The 18,955-nt window shown below is 33.5% G+C and overlaps 1 protein-coding gene across 2 annotated transcripts; it reads right to left on the bottom strand.

The window, feature by feature from the left end:
- Window positions 1–202: 202 nt before the first annotated feature.
- On the bottom strand, window positions 203–1,798 carry LOC107921387 (heat stress transcription factor B-4-like). Of its 2 annotated transcripts, NM_001327190.1 has the most exon segments (3): window positions 203–227; window positions 534–1,258; window positions 1,344–1,592. In NM_001327190.1, coding segments are annotated over 3 exon segments (999 nt in total).
- Window positions 1,799–18,955: the final 17,157 nt, after the last annotated feature.

Here is an 18,955-nt window from a genome sequence, read left to right as displayed (position 1 = left end):
TATTGAAAACCGAGAACCTAATGTGATATCTGCTGTTCTTTTTCAGAAAATCGTTTCGTATGGTATGGCAAAGCATGTTTGTACGTATCATACATTAAAGGAGCAATGAAAGAAAGCCCTAGAGAAATTGTCGATGACACAGCCATTGCCAGAGACTTCCTCAGCTTTCATTTTCACTCTATGTTTCTCACTCCCTCCTCCATTAATGCAAGTGTCTATATATGCAACTGAAAAACGCAGATATATATCAGAATGATGAATAAAGGGAAAAGCGTACGAACAGTAAGTTGCACCAATGAAAAACTGAGGAAAGAATCAAAGAAAAAGGATTGGTGTTTTTGAGAGTTTGATGACCAAAACCCACATTCATTCATTCATGTGGTTATAATATTGTATACATTTAAGTTACAAACACCCCCATACACCACCCCGCAGACCATCTCAATATCAGCAAACTCCAAGAAAATCAAAAGTTAGAACATTGTTGAATGGGTAGGGGAATCTAACATGTAGAAGAAGGCATAAGGTTCAACCTTAAATCATCTTTTTCCAAGACCAAACGTGCTTTGCTAGTCTCCATATTTGCTGCAGTACTGTACTCAGGATGCAATCTCTTCTTTGATTGTAATGGTACACCAAAGAGCCTTGTTTTGCAACTATTGCTGCTTGGTTCTTCCACAATGGTTAAGGAGCTCTGGGATGTGGCTGTTGGAGAGTTCAAACCCTGAAATTGGGGGTTTGGGCTTTTTGGATAATACCCAAGAAACTGATTCAATGGCTTTTGCAATAATGAAGTATTGGTATTAACAGCAGGAGGAGGACCAGAAAGAAGCAAAGAAGGAGAGTAAGAATTGCCAGGAGTGACAGGCTTAACATGGTTTTGAACGAAATAGATAATATCACTGTAAAGCTTTCTCATATGTGTTAGTTCAGACATCAGCAAACTGTTGCTTCTTCTTAGCCTCTCATTATCCTCGGATAAAGCTGTGACCGAGCTACCATATCCTCCGGTGGCTCCTCTAGGGGAAGAAAGTGGTGGTGAGTCATCCATGTCAGTTGGGGAGATGCTGACTTGAGATGGAAATGGAAAAAAACTCGGGGCATTTAAAGCAGAATGTGGGATGTGAGGGTGATAATGATGGTTTATGGATGGCTGCGCAGTTTTCCTTCTATGGATCTCACAAAGCAAGTGCTTTCCTCCTTTCTTGAAGAACTCATTGGCGAATTCCCATCTCTCTGGTACAATCTTCCTGAAACCCTAGTATTCAATATAAAAAAAAACCCAGATAAGTACAAATTCAAAAGAATTATGATTAGCAACTGAAGACAAAAGAGAGATATACATAAGTGTTGAGCTGTCTAACAAAGCTAGAGAAATTGTTGTGCTTGAAGTAATTTGGAAGCAAGTCACGAGCAAACTCAGGAGGTCTCCAAACTACGAAAGTAGTGTCATCTTCACCCCATGAAACTATGTGGTCGGTGGTGGGATCGTCGACTAGTTGGTAGGTTTTCGTGAGGAACGGTGCTGGCACTGCTTGGTGGGGTTCTAGTGATAGTAATACTCCTTCACAATTATCAACCATCAGAGCCATGGAAAGAACTGCTCAAATGAAAGAAATTGAGAGGAAAAAAAGGAGGAGATAGTGGTTGGGTGATAGAGGGTGAGTGATTCTGGGGGTTGGGTTATAAACTTATAATCATTATTTATTAAACACCAACTGAAATCCTTATGGAAATTGGATTTTGTATTATTATATTTTTATGGGGTTATTTTAGTGAGAGAGAATATGTGTCTATGTGACAGTCTAGGACTGTGAAATAAGGGCATTTCAAGACAAACCCGTGACTCTCAACCCCCCAATCTCCTTTTTTTTTCTCTGTCTGACAATAGATCCCTCGCACACCCATTTAAAATCAGGCACTGACATGGGTGCAGTCAGTCCTTGGCAATTTACAATGAAACCCTTTCTCCCCCTCTCCCTTTGCTTTTTGTTCCCTAAAGTATATTTTTCTATAAGACCTTAGGATTGGAATATAGATGTACCGAATCTGTCAGTAAAATTCATATTAAGAAGCTGATTTACTTAAAAAAGCCGAGAATCAGAAATAGAAAAAGAGGATAGACTGCTTTCTGAAGAAGCAGGTGATTGCACCAAATATTTATAGAAGAGATTCCTTTATCCATTAGCATGATGTGGTAAATTGTTATGAAAGATGTTGTATTTGGGTAATACATGAAGGATGTGCACCAATAGGGTTTATTTTGCTATTCAGTACCAATTAATTGTTGTGTCTAGGTGGTTCCAATGATCTTAAAAATACTTTTCCACTTGGAGAGTGTTAGTGCATAAAAGATAGGTGTCTACCCTATTTCTTAGGGCGAAAAAATTGGCTAAGAGGTCGTAGTTATGAGAGTAGAAGGTCTATGCTTCCTTAATTAGGGTCGATAGCCGAATAGTTCATAAATCTGGGCAGAATTAACATGAGAATCAAAGCCATCTTATAGATTGGGGAGGGTATAACACATAACTAAATGCAAAAGCTAATCTAAACAGGCCAGCATCTTTATTATTATAATAATTAATAAGATCAATAATATTCCAAAATTTGACTAAACCCTAAGATATTCTTGAACCGTTGAAAAAATATTCATTTCGCCAGTCCCTTTGTTCATTTTGTAGTTTTCCTTTTGTTGTTTAATATCACCAACCCAACAAACCCTACCATTTTCGAATCCCATCAACTTTATTTTGTTTTTATTTATTATATTAATGTAGCAGATACAAGGAAAAGGATAAATCGAGATGTTTGATGGGATTTAAAGCCTGTTCATTTCTTCTTCTTCTTCTTCTTCCATTTCTCTTTTGCCTTCTTCTTTGCTTTTGTAAGATTCCAAACTTAAATATATGAAATGATGGATAGACATCCCCTTTGGCTCTGCTGCCAACTACTACCTTTACTGACCATACTTACATTTTGTATATATTATATTATATAATAATGGAGGTTTAGCCCTTGGCACTTTGGGTCTTCAGCTTTCTTCTTGGCTTACGTGTTTCTCAGGTGTTTGAATTATTGGCCCTAAAAGTTTACGTGAATATATAACTCCTTTCTCTCTTGTAATCTTCCAACAAATATTTTTGTTTTTTATGTTTTTTTCCCTTTCTCTCTCTATCTTTTTCAATGGGAGAGGGATGGGATATAAAATTTTCTTTCCTTGGGGAAAAATGGGAAACATCTTGAAAAAACATTCAAGGAATATTTATTGGTTCTATAATAAAATATACATACTATTTCTAACCAAAAAAATGGTAATAAAAACCTCGATTTTACTGCAGCAAGTGTTAAGATTGCATGAAAATCACGTAGCAATGAGTGGACGGTAGGGATCCTATAAAAGTGAGAACTGGGATGAGTAAAAACAGTAAAGACAGTAGTAGGTCCAAAGTGAAAAAAAAGAAAATAAATATACAGTGATGACTAATAATTTCCCATAGATACTCAGCCCATATCCTTTTGATCTTGCCCTTCATATCAAAGTTATATCAATGGACCAAAAGTATAAATCCACTCATCTTCTTTTCAATGTGTTGCTACATCATATTTATCCTTATATTTTATGGTATATCAAATCAATTACTAGATATTAATCCGTCTTACCTGAAAGCCCCTTTATTATAAATAATAAATATATAAATATATTTTTGCCAAAACATTTACAAGAACCAAATGTCAGCTTCAAGTCCCGATATTCAATTATAATGGGAAATGCTTCCTCAAGTCTCAGGAAAACACCTCTCAAACGTGCAGACGCTTGCGCTCTCTCTCTCTCTCTCTCTCTCTCCATATACATATAGTTCACACTTCCGCCAGGGACCTTCTGCAGCTACAAATTGTACATTTTTTTAAATCTTTTTCCTGTTGTTGCAGTGACTGACATGGAGACGGTGATATTTTTGTTGATGGTTCTTTGTTTTTTGTTGCCATTCTCGTGATTCCTGTTTTGTTCTTTCCTTGATAACATATTACTCGTACTATTTATTACAACTCATGACTCCTCTTCTTATTCATGTTACATACACATTTCTGGTAATAGTTAATATCCTTTGAACCTAATTATATCCAACTCACCCTAAAACACTATCTTGTTCCTCCCACCCCACCCGGGCCCCACAAGAATAATTACTGCACCGTTAACTACAAATTATGCTACATTAATTACCTCCTTTTACTAACCTAATCATGTAACCAATCCATGGGACTAAAACTGAAACATGTGATATGGATATTTATATATATAATGTCCTTTACAAAATACAAAACAAAAGGGTCCATCTCATTGATGGAAACGAAATCCATTTTTGTTTGCATTAAGACATAGATATAATATTTTGATAGGCTCCCATGAATAGTATGGAAATTTAGAGTAGAAAGGCTTCTATCTTTTCTTTAATTTCTAAATCTTTTTCCCTCCGAAAAATCCATAATTTTCGATATAATAATAAAATATAAATATAATATGAAAATAATAATTAAAATATTTGATATAAGTGTGCAACAAAAAAACATAAGAAGAGTTAAGTGGAGATAGCGGGTGGCCTGATTAAAAAGACGTCCGAGTGAGGGGACCAACAATGAAGAATTGAAAGGTTGATACAGATAGCTTATTATGCTGACACGTGTCAGAGTTTGAGGCGGTATAACAAAATATAAATTAAAATCATTATATAAAAATTGAAAATGTTATACAACAAAAATTAGTTCTCCCCCACTCTACAAACAGCCAAGAAGATTCTATTGTAATATCTAAAACACAATGGAAATCCTTTCAACACTGGAATGGTCCATAGCCTCCCCCTCTCACATTACCACCGCCGAAACCCTTTCCAAAATACTAACATATCTTCTTTTTCTTCTTCTAGGAGATAAATAAATGATTGTAATAAACAATACAAAATATACGCAACAAGGTTTCCAATAATAATATTATAGTTAAAACCAAGCTTTGAATATGCGGATTTCAAGGAGAGACAACTTAAAACACACAGCTAGCACATAAAGGAAAAAGATAATAGATTGATGAGTGAGTGCTTGTGATAATTGAAACTTTAGGAGGTAGCTGGGGTGTATTATTTTATTTGATCTTTTTGTATCTCTGTTTCTTTTTCTTATTTGTAAAGTGAAGAAAAAGGAATAGAAAAGAAAAGAAAGAATCAAATCTGTATTATATACGACAACGACAAGCTATAAGGCTCTTTCTTCTGTTTCTATTGCACTCTCTTTTGTCTGTTTCCCAAGAAACCAGGGGAGAGAGAGAGACAGAGATTGAAGCCCTTCGAGCAAATAACCATTCTAAGTATATTTGAATAATTATCTATTTATTTTTTGTTTTTAAATCTTTCAGTATTTGATGGTTACACTGAATTCGGACTAAATCTAAAAGTAAACCAAGTCGAACCCTAAACAAGAAAAATAAAAAACTCGCAACCTATTTTCCCGTCCTGAAACTATATATTATTGATATATTCATATGCACAACAGCATCTAATCTCTGAACTGCAGAACTTAAGGCATGTGCGAAGGCCAGTATGGACTTTGAAGTGTCAAAAAGAGAAGGGAAAAAAGGAAGAAGAAAGGTAAACTATAAAAATAGTGATTCAACTATTAGTGTATTTTATTTTGGTAATTCATGTTTAAATTTTTTTTATTTTAGTCGCTATTGTTATCTAAATTTAATATTTTAATCACTCTTTCATTAAATAATTAATGATAGCCTCTTATTTATTAGCACAATAACAAATTTAGCCTTTTAATGTTTATAGATTCTATTAATTTAGTTCTAATTCTAAAATATTTAATAAATTTAGCTCTCAACTTTATACATCCTGTCAATCCAATCTTACTTCTTAAAAACTCAAATTATAAAATTAAAAATCCTTTTAAAAATAAAAAAGATTTAAAAATTTAATTTTTGATAAAAATACATACAAAATTATAAAAAAATGAATATACATTTTTCTTTTTATCTAACATCAAATGTATTTATTAAAATAATAATCTTATAAATAAAATATATTTTCTAAAAACCCTTAAACTATACCTAAACTAAATTCAAACTTTTCCTTTTCCTTTTAGTTTATTTTATAAATGATAAATTTTATTAAACATTTGGCCATGTTCCTTAATCCTTATCAAATTTGCTCAGCGTTGGGTACCACCCTCACCCACAGCCACCGGCACCAATAACACTTTGAACACCTCAATTTCCACCTCTTCTATCATCACACCATAAAACTAGGATTTAGTTGTGGAGCTATCGGCATGACCTTCCATCTACTGAGTCTCCAAGACCTCATCCTTGCCTATATATGCCTAATCATGCCTACCCTCAAACATAACCTCAACTGCAACAAACCCGTTTTGGGCAATATTTTAAAGACATCGATTCTCACCTTTTTCAACCTTACATTGTATTTTTTGACCCAACCTGAACATTGTGGTCATTAATGTTTAAAAAAAATTTAATCTACATAACTTTTCTTCATAGTTTTTCCCCTTAAATTATTTTATTTATGAAATTATTGTTTCAATAATTAATTTTTATGCTAGAAAATGGGAACAATATATATATTCATTTATTTATAAAATCTTATGCATTTTACTGAAAAATAAATTTGTATTTTATGAAGTTTTTAATTTTTAATTTTTAATTTTTAAGAATTAAGACTAAATTGATAGAATGTGTAGAGTTGAGTATTAAATTTGTTGATTTTGTAAATTTAGGGTTTAATTGATAGATTCTGTATTTTGGAGGGTGAAATTTATTATTATGCTAATAAAAAAGAGGTCACCGTTAGTGATTTAATGGATGAATGACCAAAATATTAAATTTTGATAATGTTAGTGATTAAAATAGAATTTTTTAAATATAAATATCAAAACAGACTAATAATTGAGTGATTATTTTTATAATTTATCCGGAAAAAAAAAGTAGAAGAAGAAGAATGAAATGCAGGCTATAAAGGGGGAGTCACGAGAGAATATGGGATCCCTTCCCACGAGGAAATGGCTGAGTGATATAAATGGAGGAGATTAAGATCGGTAGGTTCGTCCTTAGATTTCATTTGGGTGATTAACATCTATCTCATCTTCATCTGATCTGTCTGTCTGTCCCTTCTGGTTCATCAGTATCAAACATTTCTTCCATTTTGCATAACTCCAAACACAAAGCTAATTTTGCTTGCCTCTAATAATGCATGCAAATATATATATATGTGTGTGTGTGTTGTAGAAGGTGCTATTCTTTTTGCTTGAATTACCATTCCCTCTTAACCATGGTTAATTACTTTTGAGGTTCTTTTGGGGTTGCATTTCAATACCAAAAACATACCAATCGGAATGACTCGTTGGGTTTAGTTGATTTCTACCTTTGAGTTTGATGACTTCATAAATTCTATTACACCCAGCAATTAAGTTCACTTTTTTTTAGTAAACATGTTCTCATTTTTCTACCATATTTACCGTGGAGTGTCAATAGTCAAATACTTTTAACACCCCCAAAATTGGGGTTAGATGTATTAAAGTTTGCAAGTGAATTTTTAATTGTCGATAGATTTTTATGTTTTCTTTTATATTTGAGAGACAATAATGAGTCTAGTGATTTAGTTATTAGGTGTTCTGTTTACCTTTGGTCTTGTGTTTGGATCTTAGTGTGAGCAAAATGAAAATTTTACTTTAATTTTGGATCCAAGTTTGAAGAAAGTGATGGGTTAAGTTTTGGTAAATTTTAATTTTAAATTCTAAATTTAGAAAAAAAGGAATCTCAACTTTTCTCACGTGCCATTTTTTCATTTTCATATTTTGTTTCAATATTCAGTTTCGATTCTTGTGACTACGACATTATCTTTTTCCACCATTTGTTTAATTTGTTTCCTTTTGCTTTGATCTTCTTTTCGATTCCATCGTTGTTATACTTTGAAGTTCTAGTAATTCCAAGCCGCCTTACATGCTCCGATATTCTTGTCATTTGCCGTGTTTCAAGGTTTCGTTGTCCTCTTGATTTTGGTTTAGTCAGGTGTTGAATCGGGCCAGTAGAGTTAAGGTAAATCGATTATTCGTTGTGGATAAGAATTGCATTTTAAGGTGTGTTTCTTGAATACTCGTAATTAAGGATGAATATTATGGTTTAATTTTTACAGTATATTTGAAATTGATTCGTTTTAAGTTGTGTAAGTATCTTTATTCGATTTTAACAATTGTATGTGTTATGATATTTTTTTTCCTAGTGCTATCTTGATAATTTTGGTGTTTCTGAATATTAAAATTTTAGTTCAATTTATTCTGAATCATATGTAATGTCTAAAAGGTTGTTTTAAATTATTTCTTTAAATTTATTGTTGATTTAATTGAAACCACAATGCCTTCAAATTTCAAAATCATCTTTTTGTCTTTCTTTATAAAAATATTTGTAAAATGTCACTAGTAGAGTTAGTAGAGTCACTGAGCAAGAGCAACAATTTGAGTTGATAGCACTTCATTTTGTGTGCTCACTAAGCATTCAACTTGGTAATTATCTATAAAGAGTGTGGTTGATAATTATGAAGGTGGAGATAAATAATATTTTTTTGAGGTTATACATGTTTAATTCTATTTTAATCTTTTGAGAGAAAGGAGAAGTCTGAACTTGATTAAGTATGTATGTATACACAATATATACATGCATACCTGGTCTTGTTATTGCTACCTGAATTTATATGGGTAGTTGGAGTATTAACTGTTGCGTGTGTAAATGAATAAACATTAAAATTTGGCTGAAGAAATAAAAGGTAAATAGTATATATATACAATATATATGTGTGAGTCTGTAGGTGTTAAATATATATATGCGTGAGATTGGAGTCATATATATATATACACGAGTGGGTTTATATATATATGAATCTTATTATATTGGAGTATTCGGGATATCGTTGTCGCTTGTATACAGTTTTTGAGGGGCGTATTTTTGTTGGAGTGTTCTTTATATATATGTAATTGTAATATATGATTTTGCTAATCGCATAAGTTGTTTTAATAAAATGACTAGATGTGATTAATGGAAATTGTGCATCTTATTAATTCAGAGTTTTTCGTAATCTTTTATGAGTATGCGTGGAATACTAAAATTTGAGTATGAGTAAACCTGTTTCAACTAATCTAATCTATTTATCAGTATGAGTATTGATTAAGGGAATAAAAAAATGAGCTTGTCCGACTTTGTATATTCGTAAGCTTGATTCTATATGTATTTGCATTCTGGGTTGGGATTTGATTTTGGAAGTGAAGGAAGTTTGATTCGGCAGTTAAACTGCGCTATTGTATCTCAATAATAAAACCACAATTATGTTAGCAACCTGATTGCTTAACAATATCGAGGTAATGACCTCTTCGTGTTGTGAATTTGATGGATGGGTCCACCATAACCCAACGTGGTGTGTAGAGGTTGGAAAGGGTCTAGGTTACCCTTAATGGTGTGTGTGTAGGATATATGGAGATTGTGTGTAGAGGCTAGATAGGTTGGTATTAGGACAGGTGCGTGTGTGTGTGAAGTGCATATGATCTGCTTTCGAGTAAATACTTCACATACGACTGTCTGGTTATGAGATGATCTCAGTTTCTGGCATGTTTGAGAAATTTCACGTGCATATGATTCACCTTTCTATTTAGTATTATAATTATGTGATATGCCAATTTGATATGATTTCCGTTAATGATTCAATTTGGTGATCTTGTAAATATTTTAGTTAACTATTCGACTCTATGTAATTACTATAAGGCCCAATTTTTGCACGAGCCCGATACAAATAAAAAATAACCAATATATATATTAAAACCAGGTCCATAACAGTCCAATAAAATACAGTCCAAAATCAACCCAATACAGTGGCCCAAATGCTTAAATTCTAGCCCACTAGGTCCAATACAAACAGCCCATTAATTTGCTGCAAACCATTAACCCAAACTCAAAAATCCAATACCAAAAATAACAGGAAACCCTAGCCTTCCTCAGTAGCTTTCTGTTTCAGCCGCAGCAGTAGCCCAGGCGCGCCTCTTCCCCACGTGTGCTGCACCACTGCGCGCGTGCATCTCCAGGCTGACCTCGTACCTGCAACAACCAAAATAGACGAAGCCAAGCAGCAAACGGAGGAATAACAGTACAACAAATTTACAGCGAATAAAAAAAATTTGTAATAGAATAGAAAAAGCAAAAGCAGAAAAAATAGGGATTTTTGTATTTTCTTTTTGGCTATATAAAGCCAAATACAAAATTTGTAATGGGGGGATTTTTTGGAATACAAAAAATCGGAAAAGAGATACTAAAGAAATCAAAAATATTAAAAGGTGATTCTCAAAGTTTTTTATTTTTCTTTTGCGATCTGTTCTTGTTTTTTGATATACTTACTCAAAATAAAAGAGAAAGGAAGGGAGGGATTTACCTTCACGTTGGCACCGATTAAGTCCTTGTTCGCTTCGTTGTGATTGGAGCTCGAGCGAGGACAGTGGGGCTTGAGATGCAAATGTTTTTTTAAACAAAAATTTGGTTTAAATAGTGCAACTATATGGCGCTGTTTTGAACAAGGATTCATAAGCGCTGAAACGACGCCATATAAGGTGGAGACCCGCGTGGTGACCTGACCCGGAGAGGATCCGAGTGTTTTCACTCTAGTGGGATATTTGCGTGCTAGGTCCTCCACCTTTGCACTTTGTTTTAATTCGGTTTCTTTTGATTCTTCAAGTTGTGCTGCATAATTTCTTGCTGACTTCATTTTAGTCCATTTGCAGCGCTACGTTTTGGTGGGCAAGGAATATTTCCTATTTTAGTCCCCCATGTTATTCGCGCTTTGTAATTTGGTCATTTCCTTTTATTTATTTTAGAGTTTTTCCCCTGAATTGCTACTTTAATGTCAATTTAGTCCTTTGTTTGTTATTATTGCTGTAAAATTATTTAGTTTATTATTATTACTACTGTTATTATTGGTATTACTATTATTAGTTTATATATTTACTTATTTTTATGTATGTACATTATTTTATTTTATTATATACTGTTATTTTAATTCTTTTTCTTATCCGATGCATTAGTATATATTTTTATGTTAATTCAACATTATCTATACATTTTTAATGAGTTTATTTTTCTAATACATTTTTCTTAAAATGTTTATTTATGTATACTTTTGTGCTATAAAAATCAATAATATTTTTATATAATACTATTTTATATATATAATTTGTATTAAGTTTTATTATTATTATACATATATATACCTAATACATCATCGATTTCATATTTACGTTTTTTTTTACTTATTTCATATATAATCTGTTTCATTTAAAACTTTACTTTATTATATACTTGATTTATATCAACCTTTTATACATACTATTATACATATATTATTATAAGAAATTTTCCAATCCATATGTAATATTTATTTAAATTAATATGTATATATTATTTCATGTATTTTGGTTTTCTTCATATACAATATTCACTTTAAAATTCATTTTAATATTATTTTTTTCATAGTATTTATTTTTTATCTTCATTTTTGACTTATTTCAAACTCATATATGTATATTGTTTATTTTAAAATTATACACATATAACTCATTTTTTGTATTGATGATTTTAAATTTCCTTTTGTGTATTTTTTTTATTTATTATAAAACTTGTTATATTTTATTTGTGTTAATTTGCTTGTTTCTTAGTTTTTTTATTAGCTTTTAAATATTAATGTTGATATTTACGTGTGATGTAAGATTATTGCCCTCATGTGTATTGTATTACTTATTTGTATTAATTGATTATTTGTATTCATTAGTGTACATTTTAGGATTACGAATTATCACTTCGCGTTGTACATTATCATTCTATCGTATTTTATTCTCTTAAAGGGTTACGTTTAATATCATTTAACTATCGAAATCATTTTATTCAAAAAACTTTTAAGATAACGCAATACTCAGTATTTGGGATCTACGAGAAGATTGAGCCCTAACTTATTGGGTTCTAATTTTTCTCGTTGAATCTAAATAGAGTATCATTTTTTAATCAAGACATATAAATAAAAAGCTCACTCTCGGGAATTCGATACGTGGTGTCCTAACTCATTGGATATGACATATTGTTATCTCGAGATGAGGATTTTTTAAAATAAAGGCAATATTCTATGTTTGGAATTTTGAGAAATTGTGCCTTAACTTACAGGACTTCGATTTTTCATCTGACTTAAACAATTGAATATCCTTTTTAAACTTTACTGCATGAGTTTTAAAAATCAAAAGAAAAGCTCATTTTCGAGGATACGAAACATCACATCCTAACTCATTGGGTGTGACATTCTATCTCCCGAAATAAGAGGGTCTTAGCATGTATTTTGATTTATACAAGTTTTTTTAAAAAAAGATCGTATTTTTAATCTTTTCGATTTTTCGATACTCGGCATTAAGACTTTAATTAATTAACTAGGTACCAATTTTGGGCGTATCAAGGGTGCTAATCCTTCCTCATGCGTAACTGACTCCCAAACCCATTTTCTCGATTTCGTAGACTAAAAATTATCATTTTAGTAAATTTAAATTTTTATTAAAATGATTAAATTATGAGATGATCCGATCACACCTAAATAAAAAAGATTGGTGGCGACTCCAATTTTCGTTTTTTTAATAAGTCGACAACTATTTTTTATTTCCAAAAAGTGGTTTCGACAGCTTGGCGACTCCACTAGGGATAGGTTTTGAGAGTCAGGCCGCAAATCAATTAATTTCTGTCTTTTTGTTGAAAATTGTAAATTCGATTTAAAATTACTATCCTTTTATTTCATTTTTATGGTCTGCATTATTGTGGAATGTTTGCTTTATTGGTTCGATTGTTTTTCAAAAAAAAATGAAACTGTATTTTGCACTGCATAACTGTTCGGTTATACCCTTCTAAGTGGGAGTGAAAAACTAGTCCTTCGTGGGGTTTTCACCTCCGTGCAGGATAGTGGATCGCTTTTGGGATACATCCGTACCTATGTCTTCGTGAGATTTTCATCTCCGTGCAACCATCGGGAAATGTATTCCCCTAAACTAAACTCGGTCCATATGAGCCTATAATGGGTGAGGAATGAGGAATCTGCTGGTTCGGGTACCTCAACTTTAGAACCAAACCACATGTCGAAGACCTTAGGAGCCCACCCTAGGTAGAACCACTTCAAACCCCTAGTGGTCACTCGAATAGGTACTCTATTTTTCTTGTTTGCTTTTGCTTTGTACTAACCCATTTCGTTTTGTTTTGGTTATAAATACATTGCATTTTCATCTTAGAAAAAAGGTGTTGATTCAATTTTAATTACTAAATTAGAGAGCTTGTCATAGAAAACGAATTTCTTGATAAAGTAGAAGATAATACGGCTGCCCAAATATATTCTAAGAAACACAACAAAAGAAGGGTGATGGAGGAGTACATGACTTTACTTCGAAGCTCAAGGATTCAAGATTATTCGAGAGCCGCTGATATTCCAACTTCCTTAAAGAAGCTGATGAACATTACGAGGATGGGCAGACGATGGATCGCGACCAAGATCAAGCAAAAATGAGCTAGTAGTGGTACCCATTGGAAATTTGCGAGATTTATCTTAAACATCCGGATAAAGAGAAATATCGATGTTGTTTCTTGAAGTATGAGGGCGAGGTCGTACATGCATCCATTTTATGTAAAGAAATTTATTTTTTAGTAAAGGTTTCTAAATGGAATTGAATCAGAGTCAACATCCTTTTTTGCATTCATTTAATGCATTTGCATTACATGACATCATACGCATTAAGGACCATTAAAAGACCCTAATTGAGTAAAATTATTTCAGCTAATCTGGAAAACCAACACACTTACGGTACCTGAGAAAAAAAATAAAGGAATGGACCAAAGGTTGGAGAGATTAGAGTAGATGCAAATACAGATGTTAGAGCAATTGACCAAATTTCAACAATATATGAAGGATCAGATGCTAGAATTCCAAAGAAATCTGATGAGCCAGTTAACCCAGTTATTAGATAGAGGGTTAGAAAAAGGAAAAAACCCAGCGGTCCACTTTGGGAATGATAATGAAGATCCTGCTTATTTTCCAGGCTTTACACCAACAATCACCCAGGCACAACCAGATGGATATCCATAAAAGGTGTCTGTTAACATCAAACCCCAATACTAGACCAGTACATCGACATCGGTGAATTTCTCGACAGGCTCAGGTTCCAACCTAAGGGGCAATCTAACTAATCATGTTATCTTTGATGATCTAGCGAAAACAAAACAGGTGAGAGCGGAGTTCCCAAAATAATTTGAAGATCGTTACAAACGGAAAGGTCGAGAGTGGAACTCCCAAATCAATACTTTTAAGGCCCTAAGGAAAAGGAAAAATGAGGTGAATAATGCGAGTAGGTATAACAAGGGTTATTCAAAGTCGATTATCGCAAGCCAGCCAAGGACGGTTACTACTAGCCATCAGATACCCCTAAGGCAAGAATTTGACACAAAACAAAACGTTGAGAAGCTCTAATTTACGTCAATCCCAATGTCGTACCGGGAGCTGTATTAGAGTTTATTTGATGCACACGTTGTTTCCCCTTTCTACTTGAAGCCCTTACAACCTCCGTATCCCAAATGGTATGACGTGAACGCACAATGTGAATACCATGCATGAATCACGGGGCATTCGATAGAAAACTGCACCGCTTTTAAAAAGCTAGTTGAAAGGCTCATCAATATGAGTATTGTCAAGTTCGATGATGCATCTAATCTGCTACACAATCATGTTGATAATAGGGTAAACACGATAAGTGAAGATATGGGAAGAAGAATCAAGACGGACATTACAGAAGTGAAAACTCCTTTGAGTTGGGTCTGGAAAGAGATGGCAAGAAAGGGATTAGTCATTTATGATTCAAGAGGAAGCCATGGAAAGAAAAAGAACTATTCTGAGTTCCATAATGAAGTGGGACACGAGATCCAAGAGTGTAGAGAATTCAGAGCCTTGGTTTAAGGCATGATGGACAATAAAGAGATAAAGTTCTGTGAAGAAATTAAAGAAGAGAGAAGCATATGCACAATGTTGGGAAACGTTCACATCAATCCTATACATGAAAACAACTGAAAAGGGACCTTGTTAGATATTTACCCTTATAAACCTAGGAGTGTTTTAAGCAATCAGACTGTAGAAGAAATCTCTGTAGTATTTAGAGCTTATTTAGAGTAATGTTCAGAACACGTTTGTTGCTTTTAGCTTAAAGGCAATAAGAATTCCTTTGTGAAATAGGCTCGTGTCTGAATGTCATTATTTTAATGAAATACATCATTGCGATCATTTTTGAGCCAATGTTCATTCATTCTTTACGAATAATTATTTTTTAATTCTTTCATTCTTTTGGATTTTCTTCTGCATCATTCTTTCATTCATTCATAATCATATTGTATAAATAATTATTCATAAATTCATACATTATTTTTATATTCTTTTGTACATATAATAGGTCCCTAGATATCAATGACATGAATGACGCTGCTACAGACTCAAAATCTCCTTTTGAGCGAGACATGTGTTTGGAGGGATTTCATGACTTTAAAAATGACATAGATTGTAGCCTATCTCCGGACTTGTCGAGGATGGTAGAGCAGGAAGGAAATTTTTACCTCATGAGGAGACAATGAAGATTGTGACCTTAAGGGAACGTGCATAACTAGAGAAACAAAGCAGGACCTTGTTGAGTTATTTCAAGAGTTCAAAGATGTCTTCGCATGGTCATACCAGGATATGCCCGGGTTAAGCACTGACATTATAATCTGAACAATAGCACGATGTCATAAATTTGTAGTATGTTCAAGATTAACATCATGAACGATGCATTGAATTCTCTACCGGGGCAATGTCTTTCTCTTTGACTTATCATAGCTTTTCCCATTGAATTCGAGTTTCCATCTCTCTGGATTTTTGTTGAATTTTATCCTGATTAAAGAGGAAGATCCAAAATTTTCTGTCATAGTTAAATTTCTCCCCAGAAGGCTCTATGAGAGAAACTTGATACCAAAGAAGATCTTGCACATACAAAATGAAAGTGCAAGATCTTGCGTGGAAGACTTTATCTAGAAAAGCATTGATTCTGATGAAAAAGGATAATAAAGACTTGCCTAATCCTATGAATTCAGATCTGATCAAATAATATTTCAAAAAAAAATTAAAATCAAAATAAAAAATATTTCAAAAACATGATTAAAAAAGAAAAGAAAAAGAGAAGAAAAAGGAAAAAAATGAGAGGCCAAGGCGAAAACTCGTAAAGGGCGTTTTGTGGCCAAAGGGGATTTGAGTTGAAAACCCGACAAGGGCAACTCAAATTTTGAGCAAAGTGGCATATGGATGTCATCAGACCAATATTACCGAAGGTTTTTAATGGGCATTACTTCATTTTTTAGGTTATTAATTACTTCACCAAACAGGCAGAGGCTGCTTCATATGCCAATGTCACCAAGTTGGCAGTTAGCAAGTGTTTTAAAAAAAGAAGATCTTATGCTAGTATAGAACGCCATAGAAGAGTCATATTGGACAATATGTTGAACCTGAACAATAGCATGATAGCTGAGGTCTATAATCAATTCAAAATCAGACACCACGATTTGTCACTGTATCGTTTAGAAATGAACATTAAGAAGACTGTGGGAAAAATGACTAAGGCTTACAAGGACTGGTATGAGAAATTACCATTTGCCTTCCTTAACTTCTACCGGGGTAGCACGTTTTTCTCTAATTTACGGGATGGAGGCGATTTTACCCATTGAAGTTAAAATTCCTTCTTTCTGGGTATTGGTTGAGTTAAAGTTGGACAAGGCCGAATGGATCCAGTCTTGATATGATTAGTTGAACTTGATCGAAAGAAAAAGGCTAAAAGTTATTCACTACTATCAAATGAACCAGAAACGAATGATGCGAGCTTATTACAGAAAGGTTCATCCTAGAGAATTCCACAAGGGGGACCTGGTGTTGAAAAAGATTATTCCTCTACAAAAAGATTTTAGAGAAAAATGGATGTCAAATTGGGAGGGACCTTATGTTTTTTCCTTTTCCAGAGGAGCTTTAATTTTGAGCGAGATGGATGGAAAACTTGCAAAATCCTGTAAACTCAGATTCGATCAAGAAATACTTCACCTGAAGAAGGAGAAGAGGCTAAGGTGAAAACCCGCAAAGGGCACTTTAAGTTCTAAAAAAAAAGATGAAAACCTGTAAAGGGCGATTTGAGTCATAAAAATAAAAAATAAAATAAAAAAGAAGAAAAAGAAAATGGAGAGACCAAGGTGAAAACCCGCAAAGGGCGCCTTGAGACCAAAGGGGATTTGAGTTGAAAACCCGAAAAGGTCGTCTCAAATTTTGATTAGAATGAGACATAAGGTGATCAGAGTGGCTAAAATGTTGATCAAAGGTCATGCGGTGGTCTTGCTATACTTGAATCAACAAGAAAGGGTAGGTGACATATTGGGGCATCAATAGAGTACTGTAGATCTCCTAAACACATGTCAAACTCAGAATGGTCTTCAGAACGTTTGTACAGAGAAGTTCAAGCTGCGATATCTGGGGCACCTAGTATTCGTAGTATTTATATTGAATTTGTTGTTCTTGGAATACTTCATTCTTTTTCAAGATAAATGTTCCCAATTAATTTCCTTTTATTCTTCCTTATCCTTGATAGTTTTTTTCGAGCATGCTCCCAAATCAATTCTATTTTTACCCATTGTTATCATCTTTTACAAACATGTTGCACTGGAATAATGATTAATGGACTAATAATACTTTTGCAAGGGAAATTTCGCATATTACTCCAGTAGTTTCTTAATAATACAGAAACCTGAAACAGGACTATTATTTAGAATGCGTCAAGTTTAAAGTTTGAAATATCTAAGAAGGAAAAGTCTAAATTAAAACTATCCCTTCGAATTTTGTTGTCAAAACATTGATTGAACAAAGAGACAAGATGTTATGTTTGTGACAGAGCTTTAATGAACAAACAAGTAATGATCATTGAGTGATAAGAAGAGAGTTCTTGGAAGAGAAAGTTCTGCAATAGTGCATAAACATTTGGTACGACACCCTAGGAGTGGTGCGTGAGACCAAAGAGATTCAGATCATGTATCCTTGAATTGCAGTGGGAGATGATTGAGAAAGAGCCAGATCTTATACTTAGTGGAAGGAAGATGATTCAAATTTTATGTCCCAAAGGTACAGTGGATTGAACCTTAAAGATTACAGTGTTACCAGCCGAACAAGATAACATTCTGACGCGTTGGTAATAAAGCCTTAATGAACAACGAGCAATAACAACTCAAGCATTAAGGGATCATTTTTGAAAAATGACATTCTGCATTCATGCAAATATCATTCACACACATCTAGTTAGGTTTGATTCATTCTGATCATGACATCCTAATCACTATGCATAATTAGGTTCATAAAATAGAATTCTACAGGTCATGTTTCTCAAAGAGCAGATCAGTTAAAGCCACAAACCTTATCCCCCTAAAGTTACAGTGGGGCAGGTTGAAGATACAAGTCTTACCTCCCTGAAGTTGTAGCGGAGCAGACTGAAGACAACGGATCATATTTCCCTAAAATTGTAGTGGAGCAGATTAAAGCTACAAATTATGGCCGATCTTATCTTCCTAAAGTGGCAGTGAAGCAGATTGAAGCCACCAGCCTTATCTCCCTAAAGTTGCAGCGGAACAGACTGAAGACATCAGATCTTATTTCTCTGAAGTTGCAGTGGAACATATTAAAGCTACAAATTATGGCGGATCTTCTCTTCCTGAAGTTGTAGTGAAGAAGATTGAAGCTACTAGCCTTATCTCCCTGAAGTTGCAGCGGAGTAGACTGAAGACAGCGGATCTTATTTCCCT

Source organism: Gossypium hirsutum, chromosome D01, assembly GCF_007990345.1.
Source record: "Gossypium hirsutum isolate 1008001.06 chromosome D01, Gossypium_hirsutum_v2.1, whole genome shotgun sequence".
Classification (NCBI taxonomy): domain Eukaryota; kingdom Viridiplantae; phylum Streptophyta; class Magnoliopsida; order Malvales; family Malvaceae; genus Gossypium; species Gossypium hirsutum.
The sequence above is the reverse complement of the archived record's forward strand: the minus strand, read 5'-3'. Positions and strand labels throughout refer to the sequence as shown.

Excerpts from the sequence above, each read along its gene's own strand:
- LOC107921387 (XM_016851245.2), bottom strand. The coding sequence starts at position 1,592 with ATGGCTCTGATGGTTGATAATTGTGAAGGAGTATTACTATCACTAGAA. Across the intron at positions 1,259-1,343 it reads TTAGACAGCTCAACACTTAT|GGTTTCAGGAAGATTGTACC; the intron begins GTATATCTCTCT and ends ATTGAATACTAG.